This window comes from Triturus cristatus, chromosome 11, assembly GCF_964204655.1.
Source record: "Triturus cristatus chromosome 11, aTriCri1.1, whole genome shotgun sequence".
NCBI lineage: Eukaryota > Metazoa > Chordata > Amphibia > Caudata > Salamandridae > Triturus > Triturus cristatus.
In genome coordinates this window covers 1,101,889,650-1,101,903,484 of record NC_140594.1, presented here as the reverse complement: position 1 = coordinate 1,101,903,484, position 13,835 = coordinate 1,101,889,650, and the positions used below count along the sequence as shown (strand labels likewise).

The following is a 13,835-nucleotide window of genomic DNA, read 5'->3' as shown; positions in this document are numbered from 1 at the left end:
CCACACCACCCCAGTTTGGACTCAGCCTTGTGCAAATTCGTCTTGACCCTGCTCCTCACAGGAACATTCCAGCCTGAACTGCCAGGCCAGGTCCTCCTTGGACAGGAAAACAAGCATCCTAGAACCAGCTTCTGGGTATCATCCCTCATCAGCCAGGCTAGTGGCATAGTGAGCATGGGACACACATCTGGGCATACCCTTCCCACTAAAGTCGACTTATAGCAACACAAAAAGATGATAGATGGAATGCTGAACATTATCAAGCATTCACCCCAGTCACAGATCTGGGTTTCATCCATTGTTCTTTTGTCGCCACACCACCCCAGTTTGGACCCAGCCATATGCAAATTTGCCTTGACCCTGCTCCCCATAGGAAACAGTCCGCCCAAACTGCCAGGCCAGGTCCTCCCTGGACCGGAAAACAAGTCTCTTGGGACTATTTGTGTTGCTATATTTTCTGAATGTTGCCATTTTATTCCCTATATAGATATTTCAGGAATATTTCACAAAGACATGTAAGATTATGTAAAATGGTACTGCATGATTACTACTGTACCTAATCCCAAATGCCTTTGTGCAGTAATTCTTTATATGTGGTCCACGATGTCTACTCAAGGGGTTCACGGCTGTCTAGGAAATTAAATAATAGGATATTAATAAAGTGTACACACATAAAAAAGCAAAACTGAAAATTGGAAATACTAAAGTGCTCCATAAATGTGAAGGAATTTGAAATTGGCTGCTAAAAACTTAAATTAGTATTCTTATTTTAATTTGTGGGAGAAGTACAGAACTGCAAAAGGAATCAAGAAATCTAGTAAGGACGGCTGGTGACCTTTAATGAAACACTGGAACATGCTCACAAACAGAAAACATGCATTGGAGCAAAATGATATGCTTGTGCAACCTTCCCATTAAAATTTTGATTTTTGCATATGGCTTAGTTTGTGAATTAAGGGCTTCATTTACAATGAGGCTGCGCCACCGGAGTATCATTTTCTGCGATGCTCCGGTGGCGAATTGGCCTGCTCCATATTTACCAGGCAGCACTAAGCCACTTTGTGTGTATTTTTGCGGCCTTGTATTTATCTTTCCCTTTAACGCGGTTTTCTGCCTCTAAAGGGGCGTGCAATGGGTGTTGCTGATGGCGTTTCCAGCAACACCCCAGGCTTTTTGACACTGCCCCAGATTTACGAGGAATCGTAACTTTGGGGCAGTGCCAAAAACGTACACCTCCTCAGGGGAGATGTAAGGGAGGTGCAACGAGGAGAAATACCTTTATTTTTCCTAGGTTTTTATTTTTCTATGTGTGATGCATTCTGCAGCACACACAGAAAGAGGAAAAAGCCTCTTGTGATGGTTTTTGTGCAGGAAGGAAAATTAATCATCCTCGCATTCCAGGCACACATACACCATGGCGTAAAGATGCCTGTGTTGGCTCATGGCACTCCAGTGTGCGCCAGCGCAGGGGAAAAGGACAGGAATGTGCCGTATCTGATAAATATGACGCATTCCTGCCCATCTCTACTGTCGTAGGGCAGCACAGCAGAAAGGCCTGCAGCGCTGCCCTACAGCAACATCTTGTAAATAAAGCTCCAAATATTAATAATTTGTGTTTTTCTTTGATGCACAATTGTTACTGTTTTTTGGTGTATTGTTTTGAGGTTCAAATCAGAGACATTGCATAGGTGGACAGCCCCCGTTTCCGGTATTGATTCACTGCAGGTTCACAATATTAACAACCACTGGCTTCTTGATGCAGAGCCATATGGTCATGAAGTGATATTAGGCAAGGAAGACCCGGATGTACAGTAGCTGCTTCTAATAGAATTAAGAAATGTTTTGTAAAGCCTGACTCAAGACTAAACCGACTTATATTGGTGCAAAATAGTTATGACCTAGTGCAATTTAAGGAATCTGGCACATGACATGAGTGGCTGCAACTTTTGCCTACTACTCACTAGCACGTTTGGTTAGAAAAACATCAAGTACTTGGAAGTGGTTTATCAAATGTAGAACAATAAGCAACACTGAAGCCATCTTTCATTCTTTAACGTTTATTGTTTTCTGCGAAAAAGCTACTTCAAAAATAAGCATCAAGGTACATAAGCAAGTTAAGAATATTTTCAGTGTTTCAAATATATACATTAATCTTGTCTGTGTGCTTCTATTACATGGAAAGTTCAGTATGACCAGCTGTTTATTTGTACTCTTGCGCCTACTATGGAGATTATGTGCCTTTTTTACACATTATTCACAGTGCAGAAATCATGCAAACCAACATTTTATAACAGAAAAGTGAGAGATTCTGAAAACATTTAGGGGAACATATTATATCCCCATTGACCTCTGTTGAAGCAGGGGAAAATTCAGCAAGGAGACAGTTAAAATAAAGTAAACTAGTTTGCTTTAAAAATCGGGAGTTTCCAGCCTGGATCGGAAATATTGGCATGTATGGAAATGTGCTTTTTTTTCTGGCAGGACCCTTAGTAGAGAAAGTAATCACTAATTTGCTGGTACTTTCAATCCTGTGGGTTTCAGTGAAAGTTTAGGAGAAAATGCTTTTCAAGTTTTTTGAAGCCTGTGATTCTGTTTGCTTCCGCTTCCAGAACCGACCAGTGACAAGGGTATTAAGGGAACAGTGTCTTCTGTTGGTCATTTTCTTTTATCATTTCCTATGATCACTACAAATAATAATAATAATTTGATTTGTAAAGCGCTTGGTTTGTCCTAATGGAGACTCCCCACACTAGGATTGCACTACAAGCCTACACCCAAACTGAGCTAAAAAAGACAACAGACCAGAAACTGGAGAGGCCACGCCAGACAAAACCAAGGCCGAACTCAAGCAATGCTATTTTAGAGCAACCGAAATAAACAGGTTTTAAGCTTCTTGCGGAAGGTCTTTCAGAGGAGACCACTCTAAGGTGGTGAGGTAAGGTGTTCCACACTTTCAAAGCTCGAAGTCCAAAACAACAGCCACGCATCCAGGTTAATTTCACCAGAGGGACCGTAACCAACATGGCGCAGGTCGATCTAAGACTGCGGCAGGGCTGGTAAGGTTGTAAGGTTTCACCAGGGAAGACAGAGATACCGATGGCCCCTGCCCTTAAAGATGTTGTGGCATAGGCACATACCTTTAAAAGAGATTCTTTTATTCAGTGGCAGCAAATGCGGCTTGGCAAGGACAGGGCCCAAGGGCGCACGTCAGAGTACAGTTATGTGCGCCATTTTGAATGCTCCACTTAAGCACCAGACTTTTATATTTTTTTGCATAACCTGAACTTTTCTAGTGTTTTATGTTCACCCTGGCTCTAGGTGCTGCCAATCTTACTGATCTTATTAGTGGTATTTGCAAGGTAGGAAGTGTAAGCGGTGGAACTTCCCTTTTCTGCCACTTGGTGGCAGCGTCTCAGAAAATAGGTAGCAGGTAGTTGGGATAAGTAAGGTGGCAGGAGCTTTGGCGGATAGGAATTGGCAACAAGCAATAATCTCTTGTTAATGGTAAACTGGGTTAAAATAATTGCTAATCCATTGAATACCAGCTAAATTGATGTCATTGTTGGCTCTGAATGGAAATCCAGTTTCAATGTCATTTCTATTTTAGACACTGGGGACATGCTTTGAATGCAGTCTGCCTTCACTCAGTTGAACCTTTCCTTTGTGAGGGCATCACTTAAGTGTGAAAGAGCAGGGATTGAAGGCCATGTGTATGTCTCCAAAGTATTGACACATGTCTAAAGGGAGCTCTAAGTTGTATAAAGTCTTGACATTATGCTGAGGTATTGAAGTTAGAAGCTAGAAGTTCCCCTTTCATTTTTTAATTAGGTGTGTGAGAATAACATGGGAATGTATACTAATCAGTTTCAGATCCTTGTCCTAAACCCTCCCCCAACCACAAATATCTCTCCGGTGACGTAGGAGGCATCCGGTGAAAGGAGATAAGACACCATCCCAGCACATTCTTCTGGCTCTCCAACCCTGAAGACAGAAAGAAAATATTATATAGTGGGCAAATCCAAAAGTCAGATTTTCATTTTTCCTGACACTGCTTGTAAATCCATTTTAATTGTGCTCTGATCTGATGTTTATGTCAAGACAGAACAACCAAACATTGATTCAGATTTTCAGATAATATGAACTTTGCTTTGTTTACAAAAATGCATTTCTAAGTTCTAAAGGAAATACATTCTGTGGGTGGAAGGCTGATAGGTACATGCTTTCTAACATAATGCACATAGACTACTACACTTTAAGGCACTTCATAAGGGCTTGAGAAGCTGATAAAAAAGTCAAATACAGGTGAATAGGCCTTGGCTGTATTTCAAAGGAGCTCTCTCTGGATGTAGCAGTACAGCAGTGTGAGAAATTGAGTTGTTGCTGGATGGAGTGTGAGCTACAGCCACAATCCCCATCAAGATGAACCACAGACGTCACCAAATTAATCTGTTTTAAACAAACTGACTTGAGCTAAACAACCAGGAAGCTAAGGCAAAGAGCATACAGGCTTAACTCAGGTTTTTATGCAGTACTAAAGCAGTGAACACAAGACAAACACATTTCCCAAATTGAATTAGAAAAATAGAATACATTTAAATAAATAGATGACATCAAAATTACAAAAATAAAATGAGGGGAACTGGAGAAATTAATTTTTTAAATAAAAAAAGATTTAAATCAAAATAGCACCAAAAAAGCGGTAAGTAACAATTATTCATCAAGGGGTCGTAGTAGACCAGGACTGAGGCATGATTTGTGGCAGATGTTTATGTAACAGGGGTCAAATAAATACATGAACCAGTTGCGGCCTGGTGGGAGGGGCATATTTACAAGCCCCTATCACCACAGGAACGTCACTTTTTTTACGCTACCGTGGCGATAAGGGCTTCGCCTTATTTACAAGGCGGTGTTAATCCACTTAACGTGGCTTTATGGTGCCTTGTAAATAAGGCACCCTTTCTTGACGTGAAAGGGGAGGGCATTGGGTGTTGTGGTGGGCGTTCCGTTACAACACCCATTGATGCTGACGCTGGCTAATATTTACAAAGTTGGTATGGGGCATTACCAATATTAAGATGGAAAAAAAACCTGGTCTTAACATGGCGCAACAAGGAGAAATGCTTTATTTCTCCTCGTTTTTGCTGTTTCTACGTGTGCTGCATTGTGCAGCACACATACCAACAGCAAAACGCCATGCATGCTTGTTTATGTGCAGGAAGGTGTCCCTTCCTTCACAGAAACAATCATTTTAAAAATGACGAGTTGCAACTTCTATGTGTGCTGCACAAAGCAGCACACATAGAAGTTACAAAACGCCATTTAAGATCGTTTTTGTGCAGGAAGAGAAACCTTCCTGCAAATAAACAATCATTCCCTTGTAAATACACCCCTTAGTCACAAAAATGGAAGTCCAAAATCTTCAGCGGGGTAAATCAGCAGGCTACAGCCCAAGAGGGCTCCATAAGGTCAGATAGCTGTTAGACACCGTCCCAGTGAAGTCATTGGTTTTGGGGGGGAAAACTCAGAGCAGGTGAAATTCAACATTCACGCCGAACAAAGTTCTCTCACTGGCTGGATTCTTTTGGAGCCTTCACCTGATCATGATTTCTACATTTTCCTGCAGTCAGTCTTTTTTTCGGAGATCGGAATACTTCAGCGGGGCAAGCCTGCAGGCTGTAGCCAAAGAGGGCTAACAAGGCTGGATACCTTCTCCACAAGGTCCCGCTGAATTGTATTTTCTGCTGTGGAAAAACTCAGAGCCGGAGAAACGTAAATCTTCAGCCCAGCGGCAACACACCTCGGTCACTGATTAGCTTTGCAGGTTGGTCAAGGCCCTCCGTAGTTCTTGAAGTTGAATAAGGTTTCTAACACTTAATATTTCTGGGGTGGTAGGAGAAATGCAGTAAGACACAGCCAAGGATTCCAGGACCCCAGGAACAGAAACCTTTGGGTGGGAAAGTTAAATCAGATTGTCCAAGTAGGGTGCTCCCACATTCCTTCCTAGGACAGATACCCACATCCCCAACTAAGAGGGCATTAGCTGCGGAACTTGTTCGGTCCCTTGGAGGCAAGGTCAGACCTACTCTCCCATTTTACAACCTAGCGATGGTATGAGCTTTGCCTTCTATCCAAAGTGCGTTTAGCAATAATGATGTTCTAATCTCTCCCCAGATCACCCTACTTGAATAATCTGATTTAACTTTCTCATCAAGATATTCTTGTCTACCTGCTCATCTTTTAATCATGACCTCTCTCGCACTTTCTATTTAGTAATTAATTTGTACAATTTCCTTCTAGACCAATTCTGAAGACCTTTATTTATAAATACCTTTTCCTTATCAGTAGCCACACTATTTAAATCACTGTTAGCATGTTTATTTCCATGCACAATTGTCATATGTCCTGCCCTGACCAGTTCTTCCCAGAGTGGCACTGGTGTTCCCAACAGTGAATTAATGTCCAAGTCATACATATCAAGTACTATTGAGTTGAATCAATACCTATTTATGATGCCTATCACACATGACGATTGAGGTTCCACATTCATGTACATAAGCACACTAGTACTGTTGCTTCACTATATCATGTAGAACTCCTATTGTTTGCTCACCAGTGTGTCATGCTCCATCGTTTTCTGACATGCCTTCTGACAGCATTGCTGTGCACGCATGAAGCCAAGAGACTCCCTATGTAATCATGGTCAGACAAATGATATAACTATAATATGTTTCTCATTTGTTTTTCAATTTACCCTATTTGTTTGTCTTTACTTATGTTTATGATTTATGCATATCATAACTGATTATTTTACTATGCATTATTTTATGGGTCCATTGAATCTATCAAATGTGCTCTAATGATGCAACCTGTAATTAATGCTCATTCTGTTTTTCTCAACTATTATTTACGTATGTGAAAATCCTACTTTATTATCCAATTAACTTGTGGGTTTCTTGAAAATATACACATAGCCTTGAAAAAGCCCCAGCCCTGTGCATCACATGGGGCAAAACTTGTATTGGCTGGTCACTATAGATATAATCTTACTAACCACTATAACAATGTTTAAAGAGCATCAAGGACCATAAGATTAATCAATTATTTCCCTGCAATATGATGATTTATGAACTGTTGTACTCATCATAACTAAATCTGAACCTAACATTGGATTTATATTCTTTTTATGACTAACCTACAGCATAGGTTACTGTTCTTTATTGCATTGTGGGTTTTCAGGGGTACAGCCACCTATAGGTTAGTCGATTAGATTCTTAGCCTTGTCTAAGGTGACGTAGACCCCCTAGATTATTACCCCTACTCCTTTTGGAAACTGTATGTGACATAGTTTCCATCAAGACTGGCTAAGGCTTTTACTCAGTGACGTGAGCAGACTCTTTCTTCACAAGTGGTGGTTCTATTGGTAATAAGATAGCATCCTGTGTGATTATCAAAGTACCCTCAAACACACTGCTGAAGTTGTAGAATTAATTTAATTGCCCAGGACCACACAATTTGCATAGTAGGCCATGTTGAAATGGATTTTCTATGAAATAAAAGTCATTCAAGAATGGCAGCATGCGCGTAAGCAAGTGCTTGCTTGCGTTATATCTAGATGGCCATTTTGGCATTTTTAGTTTACTATTCCAAAATGGCCGACGGCTGTGTTAGACCGGTAATGCATCTAGTAGCATAATTGTGCAACCAGGAAACCAGGTACCAATCAATCTTTGCTACCCTGTTTCACCAAATTACGTGGTCCAGGGCAAATAAATTATTTCACTCAGCTTCTTTTTCTTATATCACCACATTCAAGATCGCCTTGAAAGACATCATTGCAGCAAGTGCATTAGACAAAAACCTCTCTTATCAATGCCACATATGGGGTACATATGAGAGCTGACCTGCCTCTTGTATTATTTTCTACAAGAGGAGCATGCTTTCGTCTTTGGAGAGCAGCCCCCTATCGAATGAACAAGTCTGTACAGACTGTCCAAGATGGGGAATTTCAATTATCAGGGGATTATAAGACACATGGACATTTTTCAATTTATATCCCACTAACGAGGGCTAACGACGTAAACAAAATAGTCCAATCTGACCTGCTTCTCATGGGGAGCTGAAAAAAAGGTATACCCTGATCTGGAGCTTTAACCTCTTACCAGATATCCACCAAACCCTGACTCTTCTTTAGCTTCTGGAGCGCCAGAAAGACCCTGGGCTTCCTGCCCACATAGTGCCCTACAAATGAATCAGACGGACCACTTGCTATACGTATGATTGGGGTACCACGCAATATAATCAGAGTTGGCCACAAAGCCAATTTGATATTCAAGTGATCAAGAACAGACAGGTCCTCTAAATTAGGGCCGTAAAAAGAGCAGATCGTGGCTGCGCTGCCAGCGACCTGACATTCAGCTATAACCTATTGACAAACTGCTGAAGCTAATCTGTTAGGGGCATTTTACCAGATTTTAACATTACTGTTAACATTGCTCAATGAGGCATGTTTTGCACTAGGCACTTTATCAATTGTTTGGGGACATTTCTGACTTGCCGGTTAGAGCGAGCAGACTCCATTTTTGGGCCAGTTGCGGTCTAGTCTTCCAAGGAGGAGACTAATTAAACACCAATGAGAGCGCCACCATGCAGGACCTATTGACAAACTGCTGAAGCTCATCTGTTGGGGGCATTTTACCTGATTTAAACAATATTTTCAACATTAGTCATGGAGCATCTTTTTGCACAAGGCACTTTATTGATATTTGGGAGCATTCCTGATTCACCGGTAAGAGTGAGCGGACACCATTTTTAGGCAAGTTCCAGTTTAGTCTTCCTAGGAGGAGACTATTTATGCACCAGTGATAGAGTGACCTCCACTGCCGACCTGTTGAAACTATTGTGTTGAGGCCATTTTAACTGATTTTAACATTATTTTTAACTTTACTCACTGAGGCTTTTTTTGCACTAGGCACATTATCAATTGCTGGGGGCAATCCTGACATGCCAGTTAGAGCGAGCGGATGCCATTTTTGGGCACGCTGCAGTCTATTCTTCCTAGGAGGAGACTATTTAAACACCAATGATAGCGCAACCGCACAGGACCTATTGGCAAACTGCTGAAACTAATTTGCTGGGGCAATTTTACCTGATTTTAACATTATTTTTAACATTACTCACGGAGACAGTTTTTGCACCATGCACTAGGCACTTTATCAATTGTTGGGGGCATTCCTGACTCGGGGGTTAGAGCGAGCGGACACCATTTTTGGGCAAGGTGCTGTTTAGTCTTCCTAGGAGGAGACTATTTAAACACCAATGATAGGGCGTTCGCACAGCGGGCTCGTACAACAGGCGTGCTGAAGGCAAGCCCATCTATGCCCATCAGTGCATGGAATGCCCCATGCATCAGGATCCCTAGTTGTTTTCCCTCATATTGTTATACAAAGGAGGTGCTGCTTGGCATTAATACATCAGGAGGTAGACTAATTGTAATCTTTTAGACCCTGGAGTAAAGTTAGATTTTTTGCGTTGCAATCATTGTAACTTTACCCCTGGTTTGGAAGGTTTGGACCAGTTGATACAGGTCACAGCAGTGCTTGAAGCACAAAGCAAACTCATTGGGTCGTTTTTTTATTAACACTCAATCCCTCATTAAGCATAAATACAAGTTCCTCAAGTTTTACAATCTCATACGCCATTTGGTATTCTTAACCGATCCTGGTTGGATGAAACTTCCGACCAAGATGTTGTCATGGAACTGCCTGTCGGCAATACCATTAGGAGATTTGATAGGTTGGCCAAACTTGGCAGCGATTTAGTGTTAGTGTATCATGTTATGCTCGGAATAATATGTGAACCCTCCACCATTTCCGATTGCGAGGCTCTTTCCTTTAGGTGTAAGCTAACAGGTAGCTGCACTTTTCATGGGCTTTTGATTTTTTAGGCCCCCCGGACCTAAGGCTACGTTTTTAGATGTTGTATTCAATCATATTGGCATCAGTGTTCAATACCCTAATTACACTATATTGGGGTATCTTAACTTTCATTTGGAGGACCCTAGTGACAAAGACTCAGGGCTTAATTCCGACTTTGGTGGTGTGGGAGCAGGCTGCCACGCCACCGCTCTGCTCCCACACCGCCAAAGCGGTACTGACATTGCCTGCCAGATTACAAGTTTCCTTGTGTCTGGCGGCCAGTGCTTTGGCGGTCCCACGGCAGTGCCCATTAAAAAGACACTGCAATGGGAGCACCAAAGTCAGTTCCTGCTCGGTATGAACTGTGAAGTCCATGGCGCGCAGGAAAGCGGGTGAATGCACATGGGGGCACAACATGTGCCCCCCTACAGGCACACCATGGCCCTGAGGAAACAGGTGGCCATGTAGGGGCACCCTTTGTTTCCTCACTGCCGCAGTTTTAATGACCACCATGAAAACTGTGGCAATGAGGAAACTCCAATATATGCTTGGTGGTGCCGCAGCGGCATCCTCAGCACATTAAGGCCTCTCACCGTCGTACCACCGCCACGGGATCCATGATCCCCAGCAGTTGCAGTGGGTCTGTGACGGTTCCACTGCCGTAACCGTAATATGGTGGGTGGACCACCAATCGGCAGTCTGATGGGTTGCCAAAACTTGTAATCAACCTCTTAGTCCAGTTAATGGATACTCTGAATTGTTTTAAGCTGGAACAGAGAGTGGAAACTGCTACACATAAAGCAGGACGTATTTTAGATGGCATTTTCTCAAATTATCATAACCTGAGCGTAGATGATGTATTACCCATAATATGGTCGGATCATATGGTAGTTCAGTTTAGTATAATTACTCTGACTCCCATACTTTACATAAAAACGACAGAGAAGAGCTAACTTATCAGTATATGGAATAAGACAAATAAAGGGTTTCTGGCTGAGAGCCTAGAATCATCAAAGCCTGTTTTAATTAGTGAGCCTAATGTAGCAGTAGTGAGTTATCAAAACTGAATAAGTGGGGTAGTCCTAAAACAGGTACCGGTAAAAAAATTTAAATCTTACAGAAAAGGGCCATCTGCCCTTGGTTTTCTCCGGCACTCAGAGACATGAAACAAAAATACCATCAAACTTGAGAAAGTCTGGAGATGGAATCTTATGGTAATAAGTAGAGGGAGATATAGAGAAGTAATCTGTGAATACAAAATACTCATCTTGGATAAAAAACAAAATTTTACATGGAAAAAAATCAAACTTCCTTCCAATTCCTCGAAGAAACTCTTTAAAGTAGTCCAGGCTCTTTGGAGGCCCAATCCTACTTCTAGTTTACCCCCCCAGTCAGGCATTTTGTGATAAACTGGCTGAATTCTTTAAAAACAAAGTTGAGGGGGTATATAGGGAATTCTATTTTTACCCACTCCCTATCTTACCCTAGCCCAGATTCCGGTATACAACCTTTACAACGCAACTTTTACAACGCACTACACTTACAACGCATTTTTTACAAAGCAACATCCACTACAACGCATTCCATTACAACGCAGGACACTACAACACATTTTTAAAAACTACCTTTACAACGCATTCCATTACAACGCATACTACCTTTACAACGCATACCATTACAACGCATAATATTACATTAAAACCCCTACACTATCCAACACTTACCCTACTGTTGCACCCCCTGGAGTTAGAATAGTAATTTTTACCCCTATATTATCCAACACTTGCCCTACTGTTGCACCCCCTGGAGTTAAAATAGTAATTTTTACCCCTATACTATCCAACACTTGCCCTACTGTTGCACCCCCTGGAGTTAGAATAGTAATTTTTACCCCTATACTATCCAACACTTGCTCTACTGTTGCACCCCCTGGAGTTAGAATAGTAATTTTTACCCCTATACTATCCAACACTTGCCCTACTGTTGCACCCCCTGGAGTTAGAATAGTAATTTTTACCCCTATACTATCCAACACTTGCCCTACTGTAGCACCCCCTGGAGTTAGAATAGTAATCTTTACCCCTATACTATCCAACACTTGCCCTACTGTTGCACCCCCTGGAGTTAAAATAGTAATTTTTACCCCTATACTATCCAACACTTACCCTACTGTTGCACCCCCTGGAGTTAGAATAGTAATTTTTACCCCTATACTATCCAACACTTGCCCTACTGTTGCACCCCCTGGAGTTAGAATAGTAATTTTTACCCCTATACTATCCAATACTTACCTTAAATGCAATGTAATATTATGCGTTGTAATGGTATGCGTTGTAAAGGTAGTATGCGATATAATGGAATGCGTTGTAAAGGTAGTTTTTAAAAATGTGTTGTAGTGTCCTGCATTGTAATGGAATGCGTTGTAGTGGATGTTGCGTTGTAAAAAATGCGTTGTAAGTGCATGCGTTGTAAAAGTGTGCGTTGTAACGACATACATCCCCAGATTCCCCATTTATCGGCTCAAGCAAGTCTGAGCTGCACGATTTTCCACACCTGACTACTGACCAAGTTATTGGGTTAAATCAGCCATATTAAGTCAGGAGCCCCTCTGGATCCCTGTCCACCTCAGGTAGTGAAAGACTTAGCAGACAGTCTTGCCCAAGTCCTTACGACTCTGTTGAATATCATCATAACAGGAGGTATTTTTCCATCAGACTGGAAAAAGGATTCAATTCTGCCTCTGCTTAAAAATCCTCATCTGGATCCAAAGGAGGGCAAACATTTCTGTCCAATTTCACGGCTACCTTACGCAGCTAAGTTTCTTGAAAAAACATATTAATACTAGCCCCTCAGGTTATCTGAAAGAGAAAAGCACAATGGACAATGCACAGTAAGGCTTTAGATTAAGCTATAGCACTGAGACAGGTTTGCTAGCTGTTTCACAAAAGATCAGATAAATCAAAGATATTGGAGGGAGAGCAGTAGTGGTCCTTCTGGATTTCTCTGCAGCTTTCAATATGGTAAGCCACATTGTTCTGTTAGAGCGCCTGACTAATTGGAATTACCAGATCGGTGCATGATCTCCTCTCATCATTTCAAAGGGATAAGGAGCAGACTGTGGCACTTGGGGAGTACAACTCTAAATACTTCTTCCCCTGTGGGGTCCCTTAGGGGCATCGCTTAGCCCAACGCTTTTTTCATTTATGTGACGCCTTTGGCTAAGCTGATCCACTCTTTTGGGTTTGCCGCAGGAGCCTACACAGACAACATCTAGATTGTGGTATTGGTATCGAGCAACATGTAGGAGGTTGGCGACAAATTTAACTGGTGCTTCATTGTTAACTAAATGAAAATTACCTGTCTGAAGTCAAATTCAGACAAAACAGAGGTCCTTATTTTTGGGAGGGAGATCAGCTTTTGGAATTATTCGTGGTGGCAGCAGGCCTTTGGCTCTCTCCCCAAGCCAGTTCCCAAGGTAAGGAATCTTGGAGTAGTCTTTGATGCTGAACTGTCCTTCAGGGAACAGAGTAATAAAATGACATCTTTCTATTTTTTTGATGCTGAGATCCCTGATGAAGGTATTGCCTTTATTCCTTCCCAGTTTCGATTATTTAAATTCCCTTTATTTGGGCATCAAACAATTGGCACTCAAAAAGCTCCAGATGCTGAAGAATGCAGCCTTCCGCCTCCTTAAAAACTTCCTTGACAAAAGTCGGTGTCTAATGCCATGATGTAGCTTCATTGGCTTCCTACAAAAAAGGGTTGCATTCAAGGCACTTAGCTTGGCACATAAAGCCTTGTACGGTGCAGGACCTGGCTACCATACAAGGACATTTAGGTGGTATCAACCACAAAGAAGACTGACATCTGCTGTCCTATACTTGGTCTCTGCACCCACGATAAGGAAAGACACTTGGGGTG

The 13,835-nt window shown here is 41.9% G+C and overlaps 1 protein-coding gene across 4 annotated transcripts in view; it reads right to left on the bottom strand.

Moving 5' to 3' along the window:
* Window positions 1–2,041: 2,041 nt before the first annotated feature.
* LOC146786071 (dehydrogenase/reductase SDR family member 4-like) overlaps window positions 2,042–13,835 on the bottom strand; it is a 392,893-nt gene continuing 381,099 nt past the window's right edge. For all 4 annotated transcript variants that reach the window (XM_085635503.1, XM_085635499.1, XM_085635501.1 and 1 more), the window contains one exon: window positions 2,042–3,981. In XM_085635503.1, coding sequence (XP_085491629.1) covers window positions 3,867–3,981 — 115 coding nt within the window. In that variant the 3' untranslated portion in view covers window positions 2,042–3,866. The remainder of the gene's footprint in view (window positions 3,982–13,835) is intronic.